This window comes from Carassius auratus, chromosome 32, assembly GCF_003368295.1.
Source record: "Carassius auratus strain Wakin chromosome 32, ASM336829v1, whole genome shotgun sequence".
NCBI lineage: Eukaryota > Metazoa > Chordata > Actinopteri > Cypriniformes > Cyprinidae > Carassius > Carassius auratus.
Genome location: NC_039274.1, coordinates 22,933,201 through 22,955,028, shown reverse-complemented (window position 1 = coordinate 22,955,028; position 21,828 = coordinate 22,933,201). Strand labels below are relative to the sequence as shown.

Genomic DNA, 21,828 nt, shown 5'->3' with positions numbered 1-21,828 from the left:
TTATTGCCTCAACACTCTCATTAGTTTTCGGAAAGTGTTTTTTTTTTTTTGTTTTATTAAAGATAATATCCCATTTTAGTGTGGAATTTGAGCTTTGAGCTTTGTAACCTTGCAGATCTTGTTTAATTCTCAAACAGCAACATTACGCACACTAACTAAAGTTGAAAAGTGAAAAAAGCATAATAGGACCCATCAACCATTGATAATTCAACAAGAACACATTATTAACCACCGTACAACCACTCAGAACACCATATAAACTAATTAGGAACCACCAGGACATCTTTGTAACCACTGAGCAGCCCTTTAGAAGTACCACATACAGTAGAAACTACATAGAGCACTATAATGACCTAGCAAACCTCTAGGACACTCTAGTAACCACTCAGAACTCAATTATAACTAGCAACCACTAACACTAGCAACACCCTAATTCCCATTTTGCAACCACCCAAAACATTCTAGTAACCAAGTGGCAGCCACCAGGACACCCTAGTAACCTAATACTCATCAAGATATCTTATTATTAATGCTGTCAAATGATTAATGCCATTAATCACATCCAAAATAAACGTTTTTGTTTACGTAATATGTGTGTGTGTACTGTGTATATTTATTATGTATATATAAATACACTAAGCTATATAAATATTATAATATCAATTTTTATGAATATTAATATATACATTTAAATATTTTCGAAATATACTAAATATAATAAATATACACAGTACACACACGTATATTACATAAACAACTTTTATTTTTGAAAGTGATTAATCACGATTAATCGTTTGATAGCACTACTTATTAACCATCTAGCAACCATTCGGATGCCATAATATGCACCTAGTTAAAGGGATTCCAGTTAATGGGATATTCCACCCAAAAATGAACATTCCACTCCACCTTCAAGTTGTTCCAAACCTGAATGAGTTGCTTTCTTCTGTTGAAAATAAAATAAGATATTATATTTGATATTTTTCTTTCATAAAATATACAAATCTGGTTGTATTTTATTAATAATAGTATATTGTTGTCTTACTTTGTTCTAGATTGTGCATAGGTTATGGACAATAAGTAAGTTGTTTTGTTCACTGTTTTCCTTCAGGTTAGATTGGGCAGCAAGCAATGACAGCTTCCTCTCAGAGTCAGAGGCTATTAGGAATACCTTAGCTATAAACAAGGAAACGTGCAGGAGTTAAAATACAGGAAGAGTCTGGATGTGCCGGAACTGAGCTGCAAAACAGCAGAGGATAAACAGAGAGTCCTGGGAGGTGCCACACATCAGAACATAGCAGTAGGACAGAGTTCTTAAAACTTCTGAGCCAAAAGGGGACTTCCAAGTCAGCAGACTTCTGGGATAATCAAGCACTCAGTTTATCAGGGGAGATCCAGTAGAGGATACTGGGAGTTGTCAAGACGGTAGAGAGAATTGAGATTGCACTGGGAGGAGTCGAGAGGAATCTGAGAGCAGTGGACAGAGTCAAGCAAGGACAGGGAAGAGTGAGACTCAAGAGGAGCCCAAAACAAGTGACTCAGACACAGAGTCAGAGTGTCCAAGCCGCAGATCTTACTGAGACTCCAGGGGTGAGTTCCACTGATTATCAACAGTTTGTTGAACCATATAATTTCATGTGGTACCAATTCCCTGTCCACAATGAGCTGTGCACCTTGGTTTATTAATAATGGATTATTTATTATTAATAAAAACACATTGTTTATTGAGAATTCCTTCATATAATTCTCTGCACGCCTCTGGAATCAATGGCCTTTTAAAAAAACTCCATCCCTTAGACTCAAGAATGTTTTTCCCATTTAAGGTTGGCGTCCATTCCATTGTTTTGGTTCTAATATAAACCCAATTGAGGAAGGGATGTTGAGTATTTTTGTATAATCTTGGACAGGGTAGGCAGTCCTGTTCTTGGGATAAATAGAAACTTCAGACAGGTGTGTAAGGGTGGGTTGGAGCTAAACTCAGCAGAATGTTGGCCTTCCAGGACACGGATTAAATGATCCCGAGGAAGGAGCAAGAATAGAGCATCTCAATCTGGCTTGTGCTTCTATTGACGCCATTTTAAACATTTGTTTTAGTGATACTTGTTTGAGCAAAATCAGTTTTACTAATACTGTGGCGGGGCCGAGAGTCGTGGGAACGAGGAGTGAGGCCAGGTGTAGTGATTGGAAATGAGCTACACCTGCGCCCCACCGCCCGTATCGAGTCCCACGTAGGAGATGGAAGGATATAAAACTGGAGTGACGACCGTGAAGGACGAGAGGGGACCAGGCCTGGGACGTTATTTTATGTTTTGGCTTTTATTTGTGCTGTTTTGTGTTTATTTTTGATTATTAAAATGCTTCTTGATTGTGCGCCGGTTCCCGCCTCCTTCTTCCCGATGAATAGGAAGTATTTCTTGTTACAAATACTTTCAAGTGTTAAAATAAGGATGCATAGATTATCCCAGTTGTGCTAAAGACATGATTGATGCCTCAAAATGTGCAGCTGGTCGAGGAGAGGTACTCTGAATTATGATTTTCACTTAGAAGAACATGAAACATGGACGATTTTTGAAAAACAAAGCATTCTAAAACATTTTTATGGACCAGGATAAATCGGTTCTATCATAATTTCAATGCAAGTTTTGGGAAATTGTTCATCGGAAACACCAAGATGTGAATAAAATGTCCAAAATGTGCATAAAAACATATATGCTCATTTGACATATTTTGTTGTAAGATGTGCATAAACTACTGGAATCAAGTTTACAGAAAGAAAAAAAAAATCCTCGATGCGCATCAAACCATCATGTGAATGAATAATTTGTTTGAGATAACAGGGATGTCCAGTCCTGGTTATGGAGGGCCAATTTCCTGCAGAGTTTACTGCCAACTGGAATCTTCCTGGTAGATTCTGGTTATCCTGAAGACAATTACATTGGTTCATGTGTGTTTAAATGGGGTTGGGGCTTAACTGCAAGACAGTGGCCCTAAAAGACCAGAATTGGACACCCCTGAGAGGAGACAATATCAGCTGGCCAATATCTTCGCATAGCATCTGAAATGTTCCTCTGGTCGTTCTGATATTAAATATACAAAGACTTCAATGAAAATGTTTCAGTACAATTTTTGTTCCCAATGCAACATGAATCTGCTGCTGATTGCTTGCTTGGGTTGCAAAGGGATGAAAAATGTCCGGTACATTTCCAAAAACTTTCGAAAAATCCTTGGAATATTCAGAAAAAGTCCTGGAAAGTTTAAAAAAAAATCTTGAATTCTGAAATGAAAAAATTCAATGTTACAACTTTTTGCATTGCAAATCTCTGATGGATCACATGAATAAAATTATATTTTCTATTTGCGAATTGAAGGTAGGATCTTTGAATTGATCTAATAAGTAACCACCCAGAATACCCTAGCAACCAGCCAGAACAACCTAGAAACCACATAACAACAGAATTGCATAGCATTGTGGCATTGTGGTGGTGAGGTTTGTAGTCAAACACCACTCACATTTTCTTTAGAAAACATAAAAAAAACCTGTTTAGTGATGCAGCTGTAAATCCAGTAACATTTCCAGCCAATATTTCATTAGTCGTTTAGTTGATTCATATGTGATAGAGGTGTGTGGGATGAGTGATGCAAGGTTTATTTGCACTTGGTGCTAATGATGATTCGATTTCTTCTGTACAATTGGGGTCTAGTTTTATAGTGACTCAAATGTGAATTCACTGCTGGAGTCTTTCACAACATGTAAACACTGTTGAGTTTCTCTTCCCTTATAAGACATTCACTAAAATAGCATTGACTCTGAAATTCTCCTGTTTTGTTTGGGTGTACAGAAAGCCAAAGATAGCCTTTGCATCTTTCAGAAGAGATTTCATTGAATGTGGAATGCGTGCGTTCCTTTGGGAGAATGAAGGAGTCTTCTTTCTGCTCAATCTGTTTCTTGAGGCCAAGCATGTTTATACAACTACTTGACAGACAAATGGCTTTACACAATTGAAACAGCCCCATTATAATTTGCTGCATTAATGACTCGTGCATATTTTTAGACATGTGTTTATGATAGAGATAAACTGTTAGAGGTAATAAAATTAGGCAAATTCTCCACTCTCTTCGGCTGTTGATGTTGGTCACATTTATTCTGAAAATAAGATTTTTATAATAAGACTAATCATCACTGTAGCAGTATTTTTGTATATGAGATGCCATCAGCAACTGTTATTTTGCTTAAAGGAATCATTTCCTCTTGAACCTCTCTGAGAGGCAGGAACACGAGATGGGGATTTACGATAGGACTAATGCCAGTGTGGAGAAACATGCATATATTTGCCATGCAAATTTCACACTGTAATTAAGGGGTTCCTATACTACAAACTATAAAGTACAATGGGTGTCATGGTTTTGGGGTTTATTGGAAACGTTAACATGGATATAAATAGGATATGGCGTTACATGCAGAGCTATTTTGGTGCACTTTGCTCGCTTCAACTTTGTGATTGGTGGAATTGTCTGTACAGCATCGTACATCTGTTAAACGATTATTTAGAAAATTAGTTTTAATAATGCAAAGAGTTGGCTTCAACAAAAGCATAAGTCATCATATAATGACCTGGGAACTCACAAGAGGTCTATCTTCAAGATTTGTAATGACTTCAAGTTATCATCTGACTGCCTGCATCGTGAGCATCTACCACTGCGTTTGCTTCATTCCTGGAAGGCTCTCTTTGACGATGGAGTCTTCAACATCGTTCCTTGCGGTGCTGGTCCCGCTATTGCTGAGGCAGAGCGGTGGCTGCATTCTTGGGGTTTGCAGTTAGATCTGCTGGAAGGAATGGAGACTGGCATGTCCCTATCTCCTTCCTCACCGACCAGATGTGCCTGATATCTGGGTTCAGAAAGCCTGCACTGCGGCTACTTCCTCCTGGGGTGAATGATCGGTGCTTCGCCTGTCTTCCTCACTTTTTCCTTCCACTCAACTTTCTGTTAACATGCTTGGATACAGCACTCTGTGAACAGCCAGCTTCTTTGGCAATGATTTTTTGTGGCTTACCCTCCTTGTGAAGGGTGTCAATGATGGTCTTGAGGACAACTATCAGATCAGCAGTCTTCCCCATGATTGTGTAGCATAGTGAACCAAACTGAGAGACCATTTTGAAGGCTCAGGAAACCTTTGCAGGTGTTTTGAGTTGATTAGCTGATTGGCATGTCACCATATTTTAATTTGTTGAGTGAAATGGTGGGTTTTCGTCAAATGTGAGCCAAAATCATCACAATTAACATTCCAGGTCTTGAAAACAGTTTTAAAATTGGGCTACCTCATATGCCCAGGGGGTAAATTCAAATAAGTATCTTGATGTTTGAAGTTTTTCAGCCCCTTGGGTTGAGAACCACTGATCTGGTGAGAATATAATGCTAAAATATGTATAATACAGTTTAAAAACATCAATTTATTTTTGAATTGAACATTTCGGTCACACTTTATTTTAGGGTCCAATTCTCACTATTAACTAACCATTAACTATGACTTTTGCCTCAATTAACTCCGTATTTGCTACTTATTAATAGTTTTAAGGTAGTTGTTAAGTTTAGGGTATTGGGTAGGATTATGGATGTCATGCATTATATGTACTTTATAAGCACTAATAAACAGCTAATATGTTAATAATAGACATGCTAATAAGCAACTAGTTATTAGTGTGAATTGGACCCTATACTAAAGTGTTACCAACATTTCTTTTACATTTTATTCAATCACATCAAAGATGTTCCATTAAAATCATGTTAATGGCTTAAGGTTTAAGAGCTGGATCATTGTCAGAAGGGTCAAATGTCCCCCAATTAATCATTCTTACACTATTCTCATTGTATTCGCTGCAGTGCCTTGGAGTTCAGTAGCATTATTTGAATATGGAAATTGATAATTACCATGATATTTCCTTCAGTCTACCATGGCATTGGCAAAAACTGAACTGTATTGTATAAGCTTGTTTCCTTATACATGTATGTGTTGTATTGTGTGTCTGTACAGGACCAAGAGGACCCAACTGCTATCTGTCAGTTCACACGCTAACGGGGTGAGCAAACTTCACTAAAGAGAGCTTATAGTTGTGTGACAGAGCCTGTCACTGATTTTATCTTTCCTAAAGCACGCTCTCTGCCCCCGCTGATCCCTGCCATGCCCACCCTTCCTGAGGATGAGGAAGACTCTCCAGAGGAGCTCAACAGTACATCCAGCTCGCCCTCCACAGTGAGTCAAACTACATCCTTCACATGACAGCCATTAGGGGTGGGGAGAAATCGGCACAGTACAATCGATACATTGTCTCACAATATTTTGCTTGGTGGCAATGTATCAATACATATTTTACTGTATAAAATCCTTCAAACATTTATTCACTAGAATGTAGCTTGAAAGAGTAATTGGTCACACTTTATTATAAGGTCCAGTTCTCAATATTAATTTAATATTTCTGAATGTCTCTCTGTCATGGCCGGTGAGTGATAAGAACTATCGCTCCACTGAGGACAAGCTTCAGGATTTGCTCTTTTGTTATCTTCCTAGAGACCGCCGACTGCTTTAACATCAAAGCCTGTCAGGGGCTGTTTCATTATAACTATTATGTTATTCTTGAGTGAGTACATGCAGTGACTAGTAAAAGGATGGGACTCAGATAAGACCAGTCTTTAAAATCATATTACACTTCAGTAATCTAATCCCAGAATAAGGGCCAAACAAATAAAGCTTCTATTATATAATGAATGGCAGCAAGGACTTAAGCGCTGCGTGATAGTTGTTTTGTATAAAAGTATGATAGCACTTTATGTTACATGCCATGTTGTGAATCTCTGTCAGAGAGCACTTGATGATATCCAAAGAGTTTTTTTTTTTCTCAATGAGAATGAAATATTTTTATAATAGAGTGATTCGCGTCGTGCACATATGTGTGTGTGCTTATAAAATATGCGTAGCGTATAAAATATACAATTGACAAAAATATATTTTTTACATAGATAAACGGTAGTGAAAACACATAAAATAAAGAAAAGCACAACAGTGTAATTGGACTATTGCAAAGACTAATATTTAACTTCCTCTCTTAAAGTGATTTTTATCAGAGCATGTTGTTTTCCCAATGGGATGGTATTTTAAGCTGGCATGTTTGAAATTGTTTGTGCAGGGGATAAAAAAAGTACAGTACAGCCGGGAAATTTCCTATACTGCCTCAGGACTCAAGGCTGAAACAATCATCACATTTCACTGTTTGCTTTTAATTGCTCTTTGCCTCTACACTACACTCCAAAAATCATAACTGGTCTTGTTTTCTGGTCAAAACATCTACTTGAATAAGCAAGATCAGTCTGCATACAATATTAAAACTTGTATAACTGAATTAAATAAAAAAAATTTAGCACCAGCAACTGTATGGTTATCGCATTTTTCAAAATATATTGTTTTCTGTTCAACAGAGCAAAAAAAAAATAATAAAATCATACAGATTTGGAACATGATGTCAAACCTTTAATGATAATACAGTTAAGGATTCGTTATGTCTGAATGTGAATATTTAGCATAATATTTTGAACTCTGCAAAGTAAAAGTGTAAAAGCGTTTTAAAAATGTAAGACCCACAGCCTCACTGCTCTCCAAGAATGTGACCAAAAACACCACAGCCAGCCAGTGAGCATCTTGTTTTTTTTTTTTCTTGTTTTTTTTCTTTTTTTGCAGTACGCTCCAGTTGAAAGCATGTTGGTAAATGTAACCATGACTTCACCAGCTATTGTGCTTCCAAGACAAGTCAGCAACCAAGAGTCCTGTCCTCTGGAGAAAGCAAGGTATTGATGTCGAGACCCATTAAACGAATCCCCCAAAAATCTTTATTTACCAATCTTAAACGTCAGTTTTAGTAATTCAAGCAGTGTAAAAGCTCATGAAGAGTCATTGTTTGTACTTGCGCTGAATATAAAGTTGCTCAGTTTTGTTAAGAAAATGTGTTGCTATGATGTTTGTTTTTTATCTGTGTGTTAGATCGCACAGTCCTAGGCCTCGTCTCTCCCGAAACTCTGCATCTTCATGTCCCATCACCACAGTGGGTATGTTCAACCACACAACCTCCAGCTGCTTAAATATTGATGCTTATTTAGAAATGAGAGACATTTGTTTTCAAATGGCATTGAATAAGATAAAAAATCATGTAAATTTGGTTACAGCATTGAAGTAATTCATTATGGAAAGCTGCAGTAGGGAAGCTTAAAATACCATTTGCGAACCTGAGTTGTTTCCTCTTTGATTCTGTTTACTTTCTTCCTTCTTTGAGATGAGTTGGCAGGTTGGTGTGTATTACAGCTGTGTTTAGGTTGTGTGTTTGTGTGTATTTGTGTTTGAGATGATGATGGGCACGTGCTGGACCTGGTGAAGGATCGGCTTCCTGAGCTGCTGTTATCTGAAGACGATCGTCAGAAGAACTTGGAGCTGCTCGAGGAGGCCAAGAAAGTCAGCGATCGCTTCCTGCAGCGCAGAGGCCGACGCTCCACCTGTAGTCTCGGTGAATCTCCAACAGGTACAACAGATTTTTAGAAACATTAATGCTTTCCCATCTAGGACAGTGGATCTCAACCAGGGTGTATTAGCAAAGGGGGCTTTAAAGGGCATTTAAAGGCATAGTTCACCCAGAAATAACAATATTTCATCATTTACTCACTCTCATGTCGTTCCAAACCTGTATGAGTTGCTTCTTATGTTGAACATAAAAGAAGATATTTTGAAAGTTGCTGGTAATCAAACAGATGGTGGGTGCCATTGACTTCCAAAGTATTTTCTTTTCCTGCTATGGAAGTCAATGGCAACCACTAACGGTTTGATTACCAGCAACCTTTAAAATATCTTATATGTAATATTATATGTTCATCATAAGAAAGCAACTCATACAGGTTTGGACTGACATGATGCGGGGGTGAGTAAAAGATGACCATTTTATTTATTTTTTTGTCAAAAGACTGATGTACTGCTGAATTTCCATCACTTTTTTAGTGTCCTTGTGCACATGTGAAAGTTACAGGGCTTACAAGCTTTACATGATCTTGACAGGAATTTAAAGATTGTCTAATGTTAACATTGTTCGAGTCTTGTTTTGTAGCTTGAGATCTCTATTTTATGTCGTTTATCCCACTCAGACTTCCATTGTAAGTGCCATACTCTAAACAAAATAAAAATAAAAAATTCTCTGAATTATTGTCAATGGTAACTCACAACATGTCACATTGTTAACTATCTTTCCATTGATATTAATAATGAAGAATAACTTCTTTCAAGTGGTGAATACTATTGTTTCTGTTGCGATCTTGAAATGTTTATTTCAGAAGCAACTTGTTTGTTTTTAGCTTTTGTGACTTCTTTGCTTATTGGGCTATAACATTGCGTACATGTCCGCGTGTCCTCAAATGACCTGTGTGCCAAATTGCTCCTTTATCCTGCACACCAGCTTTAGCTTACTGACTGGAGTATATCCACAGGCCGATGAGAGATAAAGCGAAGTGAAACCATGATAATCAGTGTGTGTCCAAAAATGGGTAACAGTGTCTTTGGGTTACAGCTCTCTCCCCGAACACAACGCCTTGCTCCTCCCCCAGACCATCCAGAAACTCCCTCTCCTCACCGTCACAGCTAGGTACCAGCTCTGCTTTCAGTGACGTTTGTCTGCAGAGATCCCTGCCATGGTTGACCTAAACTAAATGGATTTGTTTCTCCACCAGGTCCTGAGGTCACCGCAACTCCTCCAGCAAGTCCCTCCATAACTAAGGTGAGCTCCACTTCAGATTCCCTTCTGTATAGTGTTGATGTTGTGTCCTCCTGGTGATGATAAATGTTGGATTGTTTATGTTTGTGTATGTGTTTAGCATCTGGAGGTACCATCAACTCTTGATCCAGGGGGCACTAGTAAGCCAGAGCAGGAGGTTTGTGTAACAAATGTTATGTCTTTTGCTCTTCTCGCTGTAATCTTCCTTCTTTGGTGTTTCAGATATTTAAAAAATCAGATGTGTGTGTGTTTTATTTTAAAGTGGCCTGTATTAATATTTTTTCCTTTTATTTTTACTTAAAATTTGTCACAAACAGTCACATTGTAGTTGATGACCGTTGTTTAGACTGTTGGACCCAAATGATCAGGTCCTTTATGAAAAGTAGGCTACACTTTAGAAAAATATATTTATAGATCATTTTATAGAAATTGTATACTTTTAAATAATATACTTAATTTTGAAGTGAATGTTATGTTTTTAGACATTTAAACGTATGTTAATTCCAATTAAAAAAAAAAAATATTATAGTTTAAATTCATATTGGATAGCTGATTAATTTCATTATTTTCACATTTATATTAGCTGATATGAAGTAGTTTTTTTTACCCATTTAAGTAAGACTTGAATACATATATTTAATTTCATAATAAATATTATATAATATATAATAGCTAAATTATTAATTTCTATCTAAACACATTTGTAATATTTGAGCTGCAATATATGTGTTTTTAAATACTATTTGTTATTACACATTTATAACATTTATCATGTTTATTAAAATACACCCACCCATATACCCATATACAGTATGTGTGTGTGTATGTATATGTGCTAGGGGTGTAACGATACGCAAAAATCACGGTTCGGTACGTACCTCGGTTTTAAAGTTACGGTTCGGTTCATTTTCGGTACAGTAAGGGAAAGAAATGCAAACATTAAACTGCAGGTTGTTTATTACTATAAACTTTTTTTTCAACAATTTGTTTACACTTTTTAAAAATACTTTTTAATAAAATATATATATAATAAAAAAAAAGAATAGGAAATAAAATACTGATGCAAAGTTCTCCACTAAATAAAATACTCTCAGTCTCAAACCAATATCATATAATAAACTATAATGAAAAATAAAAATAAATAACTATGATTACAGTGCAGCATTACCAATCCCAGCTTGTAGGCCTGCTCATATTTAAAAAAAAATATATCACTTTTCCAAAGTGTAAAGTGCAGCATCAACAGTTTCAGTTTTTAGACCTGCTCAGATTTCGTTATTGCGTTGGACTGATCGGAATTAAGAGCAAAGGTATGTTTAAATACCGACGGGAGCTGCGTTTGAATTACAATCGTTTTTTTCCTAGTTATAGTGATGTTTACACTCGCGTGATGCCTTTTGAAAACCTTAGGCCGGTGACTATTTTGCCGTCAATACTGTTGACTGTGTCCTTTATCAGTAGGCTTTATATTTACGCTCAACATGAAATATAGATATTGTTGTCGTGAAGACAAGATCCTGGTCTGTCGGCGGCCTCCCTCTATGCCACCTACATTAGCAGCAGCGCGCCAGCGATGAACGCGAAGACTTCCGCCACTTAATATGTTCGTTTGGAAACACGAAAATGTATATGTTCCGCACACAAAATATTGCATTCAGTCATTCGTTGCACACGTGCACCGTACCGAAAGCCCTGTACCGAAACGATCCGGTACAAATTCACGTACCATTACACCCCTAATATATATATATATATATATATATATATATATATATATATATATATATATATATATATATATATATACAGTATGTGTGTATGTATTTTTAATAAACATGATTTTATGTTATGTTAATTCGTATATTTAATATATATATAGAAAACAATATATAAAATATAAAACATATTTTACATTATATCACATTAACATTAACATTAGCCTAGATAAATATATGCTTGAGTTTATTTCATCCTTTAATGCATAATACTAATGTAAATAAAGGTGTATTGAAAAGTGATACTGAACGCTTTATTGCACTTGTTCTTTCTCGTAATCATTAAACTCACTCACTCTCTTGTTCTTCCTCAGACCTTCGGAAGGCTAGTAGATTGGATGCCCTGTGACCAGAGAAAGGTATCTTCAGGAACTTTAACCCTGCGTTATTCCTCTTCTGTACCAGCCAGAGATCCTTCTGTGGTTCAGAAGAAGTCAGACCATCATGCAACAGCAGACAAGGGGAAGAACTCCGAACACGCAGCCCAGAAAAAGGAGGGGACTTCTGGCTGTGGCATCAGTCAGCCTCCAGCCACAGGGGTAGCCAAACCCGTCCCCCGGCCACCCACACAGCAAGCCCCGTGCACGGCCGAAATCAAAACAATACGGGCTTTCCCTCCTCTGATGAGAGCAGTCTCCTGGGACACGGTAGGCTCCATAAACATGACAAATGCAGCTCCCAAAGGGGAGAACAGTCTTTCTGACAAATCAAGGGAGTCTCTATATAAGTCCTCCGGGTGCAAGGACTTCCCTGTGCCACCTGGGAGCGTTAAAAAACTGTCCAAATTGCGCGAGGTAATCCTGTGTTGTCTTTGGCCATCCTAGTAACCATGCTGTGTTAGTAGTTTAATGTTCCTTTTATGGCTTTCTCTGAGATTTGAGCCCAATTGGTAGAGTAAAGGGAATGTTATGTCACTGATTTAGTAAAATCACTATGGTTTTCATTCCATAGGAACACAAACTGATGCGTAACCAGAGCATCTCCAGCCCAAAGCTTCCTGACCTGAGTGAAATGGAGCAGGAGCAAGGTATGAACTGTGTGATCATCTTGATTCAGTCTGTGCTTATTGTTGAAGAGATAGTTCTTCCAAAAATGGCAAAACAACATTTTAGAATAATTTACACACCCTCAAGTCAGTCCAGATCTGGTGACTTTCTTCTTCTTCTTTGCAATACAAAATAAGATATTTTGATGAAAGCTTGAGTCAAAACAACATTGGAACTTTTATTTTTATTTTTATATTGTGTATGGACACAAACATAAGACTTATAGAATAACTTATTTTGTGTTCCACTTTGTTATATTGCATGAAATACATTTAAAATGTAATTTTTACACCACTATGTTGCACCATATGTGTCGCATAGTGCTTGTAATGATTTCCTTCTACTGTTATCTTAAATATGCTGTTAAATCTTAGGAATTGGTTTATCTCTCAGGTCCATCCTCTCCACTTATCAGCTCTACCAGTGAAGAGGAGGCCAAAGAGAAACCTGATTCTTTGCCCAACATTTCAGACATCATGCTACGCAAGCTCAAACTGCACAGGGGTTTACCTGGCTGGTGCGCTCACAAAACCATCATTTGATCATTGATTGATCGATTCCTTAAAAAAACCTTTTCAATTGTAACATGTTGTCTCTTTTCTTCTTTTCCTTTCTTTTATGTTCCAGCGGACCCTCGCTCTCAGAGAAGGAAGTTGAGGTGTGTATATTCTTGAGTTTCATGTGAATAAATAAATTGAGATAAATGATAAAATTCTTAATGACAATGGCATTTAGTTATTGATTTATTGATAGATTTTTCACTCTGTTACTTGTATTTGGCCCTTGTTTTTGGTCTCATAAATAATAAAGAAAAGATCAGTCCAGTTGCACATGAATCTGCATCATATCTGCTCTAGTTCAGTAGTGTTTTCCAGAATTAGGTGGTTTTGATATGTTCACAAAGGCCATTGCTGTCTGTGTTGTTGAGCCTGGCTTCGGACATGGCAGTTCGATCGGTTTTAGGGAGTTCCTGTCCCCTGTGAGGAAACAAACATGCCTTATTCAATACAGTCTGTTCCCCGGATGATGCAAGTGAAGGTTAAGGGCTGGACGTATTTGTCTCTTTAATATTCAGACAATACTAGCTGTACTGCACTCTTTGATCCTGACAGTAAAGTTATCTTAATATTGCTGAAATATTGTGAAATCAATTAAACAAAATCAATATTGTGTTAAAAAAATATTTTGCATTAAAACTATATAAATGAAATAATGAATGTTACTAAATTAAGTTTATCTCATACGTAGCACTGTCCTGAGAATGACACTTACAAAAATACCTACAAAATAACTAAATTTCCGTATAATTTTTACTATCGTTTCCACTGTGCCCAAGGTTTATTGACGTTTGGTGAAAACTGTTGGATTCAAGTGTTTTCACAATGACAAATACTTTCACAGTGATGATTGATGCATCTCGTCTTTCCCTGCAGAACGCCTTTGTGCAGCTGTCCCTAGCATTCCGCAACGACAATTACACGCTGGAGTCGCGGCTGAAACAGGCAGAAAGAGAGCGCAACCTGACTGAGGAAAACGCTGAGAAGGAACTGGAAGAGTTTAAAAATGCTCTCAAGGTCAGAGCCCAATGTAAACAGCCCGCAGAAACACACATGTTGGGACTAAACTGGAATATAACTGGAATTGTTGTTGGTGTACCATTTCAGAACACTGTGTCGGTGGGTCAGAACATCGAGCAGCGGGAGTTTTACCAGCATATCTTAGAAACGATTGCTTTGTTGAATCGCCTGACCAACCGCCTCTCCAGCAGGGCTGAAATGGTGGGAGCCGTGCGGCAGGTGAGATGCTTGTTATAACTTCATCATAACCTCCTGTCAACTACTAAAAGTGCGTCAGGGTAACTTTACAGAATTTTTAAAGGGGGGGTGAAATGCTCGTTTTCACTCAATATCCTGTTAATCTTGAGTACCTATAGAGTAGTACTGCATCCTTCATAACTCCAAAAAGTCTTTAGTTTTATTATATTTATAAGAGAAAGATAGTCTGTACCGATTTTTCCCGGAAAAACACGAGCGCCTGGAGGCGTGTCGTGTGGGCGGAGCTAAAGAATCACGAGCGCCAGCCGTTTATTTATGATCCAGAATCAGATCCCGAGGCTGAAACTGAACAAGAGCATCAGCAGCAACGACTCAACGGAGGCAGAGATATTTGAAGCAGTTTTACTCACCGCCTGCGGTTCCAACACACGATCGTGACCCTTTTTCGTTGGGATTGCATCATCCTTAAGAAATAAACGATACGCAAATCCGTCGTCAAACTGGCCCTTGTTTGTAAAACAAGCATCTTCGAAATGCAGGGAACAAACACAAACACTTGCACAACTCCGTTGATGCTCTGTAAAAATAAACTCCATCCACTGGTCCCTTAATGCTGTTTTTTCTTTGGTAATCTGTGCAGGGTTGTCTTGCCCTGGCAACCAAAAACACTCCTCCTTTTGTGACATTTCGCGACGCTCTCGCTCTGATCAGTGATTGTCTGTGCATAGCCTCTCTCTGCTCTGCTATACGGGAGCGCGCGCTCTTCCAGGAGAAGTGCCCTCAGGACCCATATAAGGAAATTCCGCTCCATCTAACGTCACACAGAGCCATACTCGAAAAAACTTTCCGAAACTTGTGACAAACCAGAAGGAGTATTTTTGGAACAGAACTTAATTTTTGAAACTTTGTCCATGTTTAGCATGGGAATCCAACTCTTTAACAGTGTAAAAAACTCAGTATGCATGAAATAGCATTTCACCCCCCCCCCCTTTAAAGAAATTTCACTAAAAAAAGATAATTGTCAATAGTGTAGCGAAACCAAACGTTTTCTCTTGGTCATAAGTAAATTAAACAACTAAATTCGAACTATCATTATATAGGTTGCACTTTATTGTACAGTATATGTACTAACATGTACTTATAGTGTACTTACAGTGTATTTATCTAAGAAAGTTCTGGTAACACAAGGTAACTACAATGGGGTGGGGTTAGGTTTAGGGGTAGGTTCAGGGTTAGTACCTAGTTATTACATAGTTATTGTAATTACTATAATAAGTACATAGTATGTACATGAGGAACAGGACTGTAAAATAAAGTGCTACCATATCTAATGGACTGACTGCACAAGTACTACAGCTAGTAACCATTTACTTTCTTAATCTACTGGGCATGTTAAGAATACTATTTATGAGAGAATCCAATAATTGTAATACTGTGGAATTTAGGAGTAGCTTTAGGTTTTGATTGTTCCCTCTGATGTTAGAGGTACTATACATTATGATCAGTTCAAGTTTAGACGTCTATGATCATTTGTAACTCCTGTGTTGTCTCCTTCCAGGAGAAGAGAATGAACAAGGCCACTGAGGTGATGATGCAGTATGTGGAGAATCTGAAAAGGACGTATGAGAAGGACCATGCTGAGCTGATGGAGTTTAAGAAGGTTGCCAGCCAAAACTCCAGCCGCTGTCATGTGGGCTCAGTGGACCCTGGAGGTAAACAGAAACATCAAATCTACGGTCCCCCCCCCCCCCCCACCTTCCCCCCAAGACATACCTGCTTATGTTTCATCTCTTACTTATGTGTTTCATACAGAGGATGGTGTTCCACGTCCATTTAGACCCTCGGTTGTGCAACTGGGAAGGGTAGGCACAAATCTGTTGCTAAAGGATTTAATATAGCCCAAGCTGCATTTTCAGCATTGTTCAATGTCTCATGATCCTTCAGGAATCATTCTAGTATACTGATTTGGTGCTCAGGAAACATTCCTTGCTATTATCTGTGAAAAATAAATTAATAATAATCTAGCTGACCCCAAACATTTGAAGTTTTGTGGATGGCTTCGAAGCTTGAACTCAAACATGGACTAAAAACAGCAAATGTTGGTTTCTTTTACTTCTGTGGTCCGTTAGAAAACAACCTGCCCTCCAACTAATACACTTGTATAGGTCGTTTCAAATCCCTGAAATACGACCCATCAGAGCGTATACTACAAGTGCGCCCCTATCGGCAAAAGGTTGTTTTCATATTAATGTTTTATACTCTTTTACTTGCCCTCTGGTTTGCGTTTCGTATAGCTCAGTTAGTAGATTATTGCGTTATACCTTGATATGTATTCATGCTATCATGGGTTTGAACCCAGGGAATGGATGTGCACGAAAATGTATATGCTCAGTAAATCATAATTTAGCATGATTTCTGTGAGGGTTAGGTTTAGGGGTGGGGTTAGGTGTGGTCATTCGAACGAATAAGCCACCTACAGTAGTAAAATATGTAGGAAATACTGTGAGATTGGTGTAAAACGCCCACACATTGCATTTAAATAAACGTGCGTTTTGATTGGTAATGACGTTATACGTCAATTCATGATGACAGACGCAACGCAATATTGTCATTATTTTTACGCCCGCTAGAGGGCGCTTAACTTTAAAACGTAAATATAGGTCGTAATAAATGCTTGCACAAACGACCTATATGGTCGTTTTTTGTTGGAGGACAGGCTCTTTAGAAAACATTAATAATGATGAAAAATAACATCAAACACCTTTTTAATCTTCATAGAATCATCTCAAGAATCATATATTTCCCAAAATATGGTTATTTCAGTGAATATATGATTGCTGGACCTAAGGTACTGCAAACATCCTTTTAAAATCCTGTATTTTTAATATTGTACCAACAACATCCATATCACAGATTAGAGAAGCAGAGAACCTGACTATATACAGATAAAATGTTTTCATGTGAAGTATTTCATTTCAGACAGTGTGTCCTTGTGTCTCTAAGGCTTCGCCCAGACGAAGACTCAGTGTGGCTGTTGTTACCAGGCCTAATCTAACGAGCATCTCCGCTGGTCCACTTTCTGCGGTGGTGAGTCCTATCTGTCACCAGCCAGATGTAACTAATGATGCTTTATTTATACGTTTCCTACATGTAGCATTTTATCGAGATGACCAGTTCATCAAAATGAGAGCTTGTGTTTTTTTGTTTTTACTTGATTGTATTCTTCTGTTGTTTTTTTAGTGTGAGGTGAACACTATTAGGAATGGCAGTTCCTCAGACCCCACACAACAAGATATGCCTGACAAACCGTAAGTGATTGCCTTTCTCGACTCTGTGCCGCCACATTCCTCATAAACTATGTACATGAGCACACGTCCATCAAGTAATGCTTTGGAAATGTATTAGTACAACTTATTTCCCCTCAGTTTGCTTAAAACTATGGAAGACTTCTAAGATATGCGACCGGAGAATGTTGTATTTTTGCATGGCAGAAACACTATCAACATTTAAGGCTTCTAAAAGGGTTTTTTGCAGTGAAGCCATAGCCAGAGCCATTTTTGGTTCCCCAGAGTACCGTTCAGTCAACAGTTATTAAAATAACCCTACACTTCCCAGTATTATATTTGCTGAAATAAACCCAATGCTTGTTTCTTAGTAATTCTGGGGTGCTGATTCCAAAAAATAATCCTCGTTCAGTTGTGGCACATCACACTTTCCCACAAGATATTATGTGCATTTATTAGCATTTCTGATTTCAATAACCATTTGTTTCGTAAAGGCTTGTTTTATCATTTAATGACAAGAAAAACTGCCACAAAGAAGTGATTCCTATTCTTCTATGAGCCAGTTTACAACGATTTGTTCAGTTCAGATGTTTTTCATATGTATGAATGATTCTGAAAACATTATTTTATGCCTATCCCTGATTTGAGAAATATGTCATCAAATATGTGACAGAAGAAAATGCTAAGTGACCCAAATGTTTTTTGCTACATCTGTGTGTTTTATCTGTCCAAACAGTGACAGATTTTGTAAAAAGAAAAATGCTTTAGAAACTTGTTTATGTAAAGTACTTTAACATTAAATGGAGTATTTGAACATATTTATCCACTCTTTTTTCAAAATTTCTGACATTTGACTGGTTGACACTTTAGTTATTAACTAATTTAGCTATTAACTATTAACTATTACTAAGACTTTTGCCTTAATAAACTCATAATTTGCTGCTTATTAATAGTAAGGTAGCTATTAAGTTCAGGTATGGGATAGGATTAAGGGATCTACAATATGCACATGCAGAATAAAGCATTAATATTTGCTTCATCAGTACTAATAAACAGCTAATATGCTAGTAATATGCTTGCTAATAAACAACTAGTTAATAATTAAAATGGGTCCCTAAACTAAAGTGTTACAGACTGCTTTTGTTATTTTGGTAAGTGTATTATAGCTGATAAAATAGACTTTTTATATATTTTTATGAAAAAGACTGGATGTGATGTACATTTGTACTGATATTTCTAAACTAAGCATTATTTTAGGTAATATATTTTTGAACTTTGAACCTTTTTGTGCAGTTGAAAGTTTGCATGGCTGTTAAAGTTTCTTAAAGAACCTTTATTTTTAAGAGCGTGGCCCTTTTGGAAGATTATAACTTACCTTCTAGTTTTTTCCATGTGCTTAAAATAGCACAAGAATCCCACCTGAAATCCCATCTGCACTCACTTTTACATCCTATTTTGTGATTAGATCTAAACATTTGGAAAGGACAGTTTGACAAAAACCAGTCATCTCTACAGTTTTAGGAAGAAAAGGCAAAGAGCTTGTCATCAGACTTTATACTCAAAGACAGGCAATAACAATCTGGGAGCATTTGTGTGCTATTCTAAAGCACGTGATGTTTAAAGACCTTCCAACGGACATGTTTAAATATCTCATGTCTCACTTCTGTCAGAGCAAAGTTTTTTTTTAGAGGTTTTTATTGTTATTACATGTGGTTATGAACAGAGAGAGACAGTTCTGCAGTTTGCACACATCTGCGTAATGTTAACTTTGTTATTACGCCATTTCTGTCTCTTTTTCCCTATGGGATACAAAGCAGTGGAAACCCTTTGACGGAGCAGGAAAGTGAAGCAACGCCAACCAAAGTCGTCTGTAGTTCAGACAAGATTACAGAAGAGATCAAAGCCAAGATTGAAGAAGAAGCGTATAAAAAAGGGTAATAGGCTTGGCACTACTGAACACTTAAATAAATCTGTGTGACCGTGCACATGAAACAACAGACACTTAAATCTATTTAGATGACTAGTTATATTGATGAAGCTGTATAATTTCAAAGGTAACGATCTTTGGGAAACATTGGTGACCAACATAGTTTAGGATTCTTTCTTCCCAATATTCAGATTAGTTGTCAACAACTATGGGTTTTTCCAATGGGTGATATTTAAACAATATACTCCTGTCCTAAATATGTTGTTACAACCTTTATAGCACTAGATTTATTTCAATCCTGTATAAGACTTCAGTACGACAAATAGTGATTTGATGTTGTTTGTATATGTATAAAAAAAAAAAAAAATTAAAATTACAAAAAAAAAATACAGCATTTATTTTAAACAAATCTTTTCTAGAATTCTCTTTGTTACTTTTGTAAAAAAGTAACAAATTACCGTAATTAAAACTGAGAAATTGAAATCAAGTTTATATAAATATATATATAATCAATCGAATCATATCTATCTATATACAGTTTATATTTTGGGTGTGGTTAATCGATTTGACAGTCCTACAATTTTTATTTTATTTTTTTTTTTATGTGAAATGTCAAAGTATAATAGGAAAAAAAATATATGTAAAGTAAAAAACACTATGTAAACAAAAGCATGATCCTTTGATCAGACTAAAAGCTAAATTTAGGTAGACTATAAAAAAATTATAGATAATGAGGACACACGAAATTGGCGAATTGCTTGATACTCACATCATTTGATTTTAATGTGTCATTTTTTAATTTTGTATGTGAAAATCTGAATAGACATTCTTGGGAATGATCTTGTGTAATCACATTTTTTCAAAGCTTTTAAGAAGGTTTTAGAAGGGACATTGTGCTTCTACTGTATATTAATAAAGGAAATCAACTTCACTGTAGATACCAGGAAGGACTTAAGAGGTTTAAAGAACTTCAAGAGCTGAAGGAGGAGGAAGAGAAAGCCAAAGAGAAGCAGAAGGACTCTGAGGAGGAAGCAAGAGGAAATACTGATAAAGACATGAAGACTAATAGGTATCTGGCTTCAAAGTATCTGCCTGTCAAATCATTGTCAGTGAATCAGTTGTCATGTTGTTTTTGTCCTATTGCAGCAGGTTTGAGGAGGCATTAGAGGTTTTTGACCGGATTTTCCCAAGATTCTTCCAAAGAAATCGAGTGCTTTGGATCGTCCTCACTCTGTTTTTCACTTCACTCATACTTGTCAGTGTCATGAGCTTCTTCAGTAACTGCTACAGTGAGAGCGGAGACACGCCTGCAGAGAAGTCCACCGTCCCGGGCAAGAAGTTTTTCGGACTGAATGTGGGGTCGAAGACACCTGCCCAAGAATGACATTATTTTCTTCCATCATGGAGAGACAGATCAAGGGAATTCTGCTGGCAATTTCTTTAACAAACAGCTCATATTGTTTCTCCAGTCTTTCACACTGCATTTAGGAAATAGCAGAACTACTTGTTATTGTTTAGGGACCAAGTGTGCTTAGATGAGAAATCTGATTTGCTTTATAAACTAAATTGATACGTTTTAATACTTGAGGTTGGGAAAGTTGGGATTTCTTGTTTTTGCGGAGAAACATTTGATATAAGATTATACCACTCGGACCTTATGATTAAACTTCTCAGGTTTTGTGAAATATATATTTGATATATTAAAACAATATTTAATAGAAAATTTGGTACAGTATGTTTTAAAGTCTTTTGTTTATGTTGTTTATTTGAATTGACATTCCAAGGTAGATCCTAAAGTGCAATATTTTGCAACCGGTTGTGTGGGGTTGTGCCTTCAGAGCACTGGTTTTAATAATACAGAATTTTTCACAATTTGGAAGAGCACTTTTAACTAGCATGAAAGAATTCATATTTGCACATGTGTGCTTGTGTTTACTGTTATGCCACTTCACCTTGTAATAAAGGTGTTTGAAAAACACTTGTGGTTGTTTCTAGAGTACACGTGCTATGCAATGCGTGGTAGAAAATTAAGCCTATTTTTTATTACAATTAATTGTACCATTAGAGTTAATAACCTGAAACATTTTGACATTTGTCTTATGACTTTTATCCCATTATAATAAGAATGACTTTTTATTTCATAATGACAACTTAGTATCTTATAATTTCAAATCTCATAAAAAAAAAATTTATGTAATAATTTTACCGAAGCCTTTTTTCCTTA

At 36.8% G+C, this 21,828-nt stretch overlaps 1 protein-coding gene across 6 annotated transcripts in view; it reads left to right on the top strand.

The window, feature by feature from the left end:
• LOC113051858 (protein MRVI1-like) overlaps positions 1-21,582 on the top strand; it is a 32,804-nt gene extending 11,222 nt beyond the window's left edge. For 3 of the 6 annotated variants that reach the window (XM_026216008.1, XM_026216007.1, XM_026216006.1), the window contains 22 exons: positions 1,112-1,590; positions 6,032-6,077; positions 6,150-6,250; positions 7,730-7,836; positions 8,030-8,094; positions 8,388-8,561; positions 9,594-9,668; positions 9,754-9,800; positions 9,898-9,954; positions 11,887-12,219; positions 12,524-12,599; positions 13,012-13,135; positions 13,246-13,276; positions 14,052-14,192; positions 14,283-14,414; positions 15,952-16,105; positions 16,206-16,255; positions 17,397-17,480; positions 17,634-17,701; positions 19,492-19,611; positions 20,542-20,673; positions 20,751-21,582. In XM_026216008.1, the coding sequence (XP_026071793.1) occupies positions 6,179-6,250; positions 7,730-7,836; positions 8,030-8,094; positions 8,388-8,561; positions 9,594-9,668; positions 9,754-9,800; positions 9,898-9,954; positions 11,887-12,219; positions 12,524-12,599; positions 13,012-13,135; positions 13,246-13,276; positions 14,052-14,192; positions 14,283-14,414; positions 15,952-16,105; positions 16,206-16,255; positions 17,397-17,480; positions 17,634-17,701; positions 19,492-19,611; positions 20,542-20,673; positions 20,751-20,988 (2,280 nt within the window). In that variant the 5' untranslated portion in view covers positions 1,112-1,590; positions 6,032-6,077; positions 6,150-6,178 and the 3' untranslated portion in view covers positions 20,989-21,582. The remainder of the gene's footprint in view (positions 1-1,111; positions 1,591-6,031; positions 6,078-6,149; positions 6,251-7,729; positions 7,837-8,029; positions 8,095-8,387; positions 8,562-9,593; positions 9,669-9,753; positions 9,801-9,897; positions 9,955-11,886; positions 12,220-12,523; positions 12,600-13,011; positions 13,136-13,245; positions 13,277-14,051; positions 14,193-14,282; positions 14,415-15,951; positions 16,106-16,205; positions 16,256-17,396; positions 17,481-17,633; positions 17,702-19,491; positions 19,612-20,541; positions 20,674-20,750) is intronic. The other 3 variants (XM_026216010.1, XM_026216009.1, XM_026216011.1) reach the window with 2 other exon arrangements.
• The last annotated feature ends 246 nt before the right edge of the window (positions 21,583-21,828 follow it).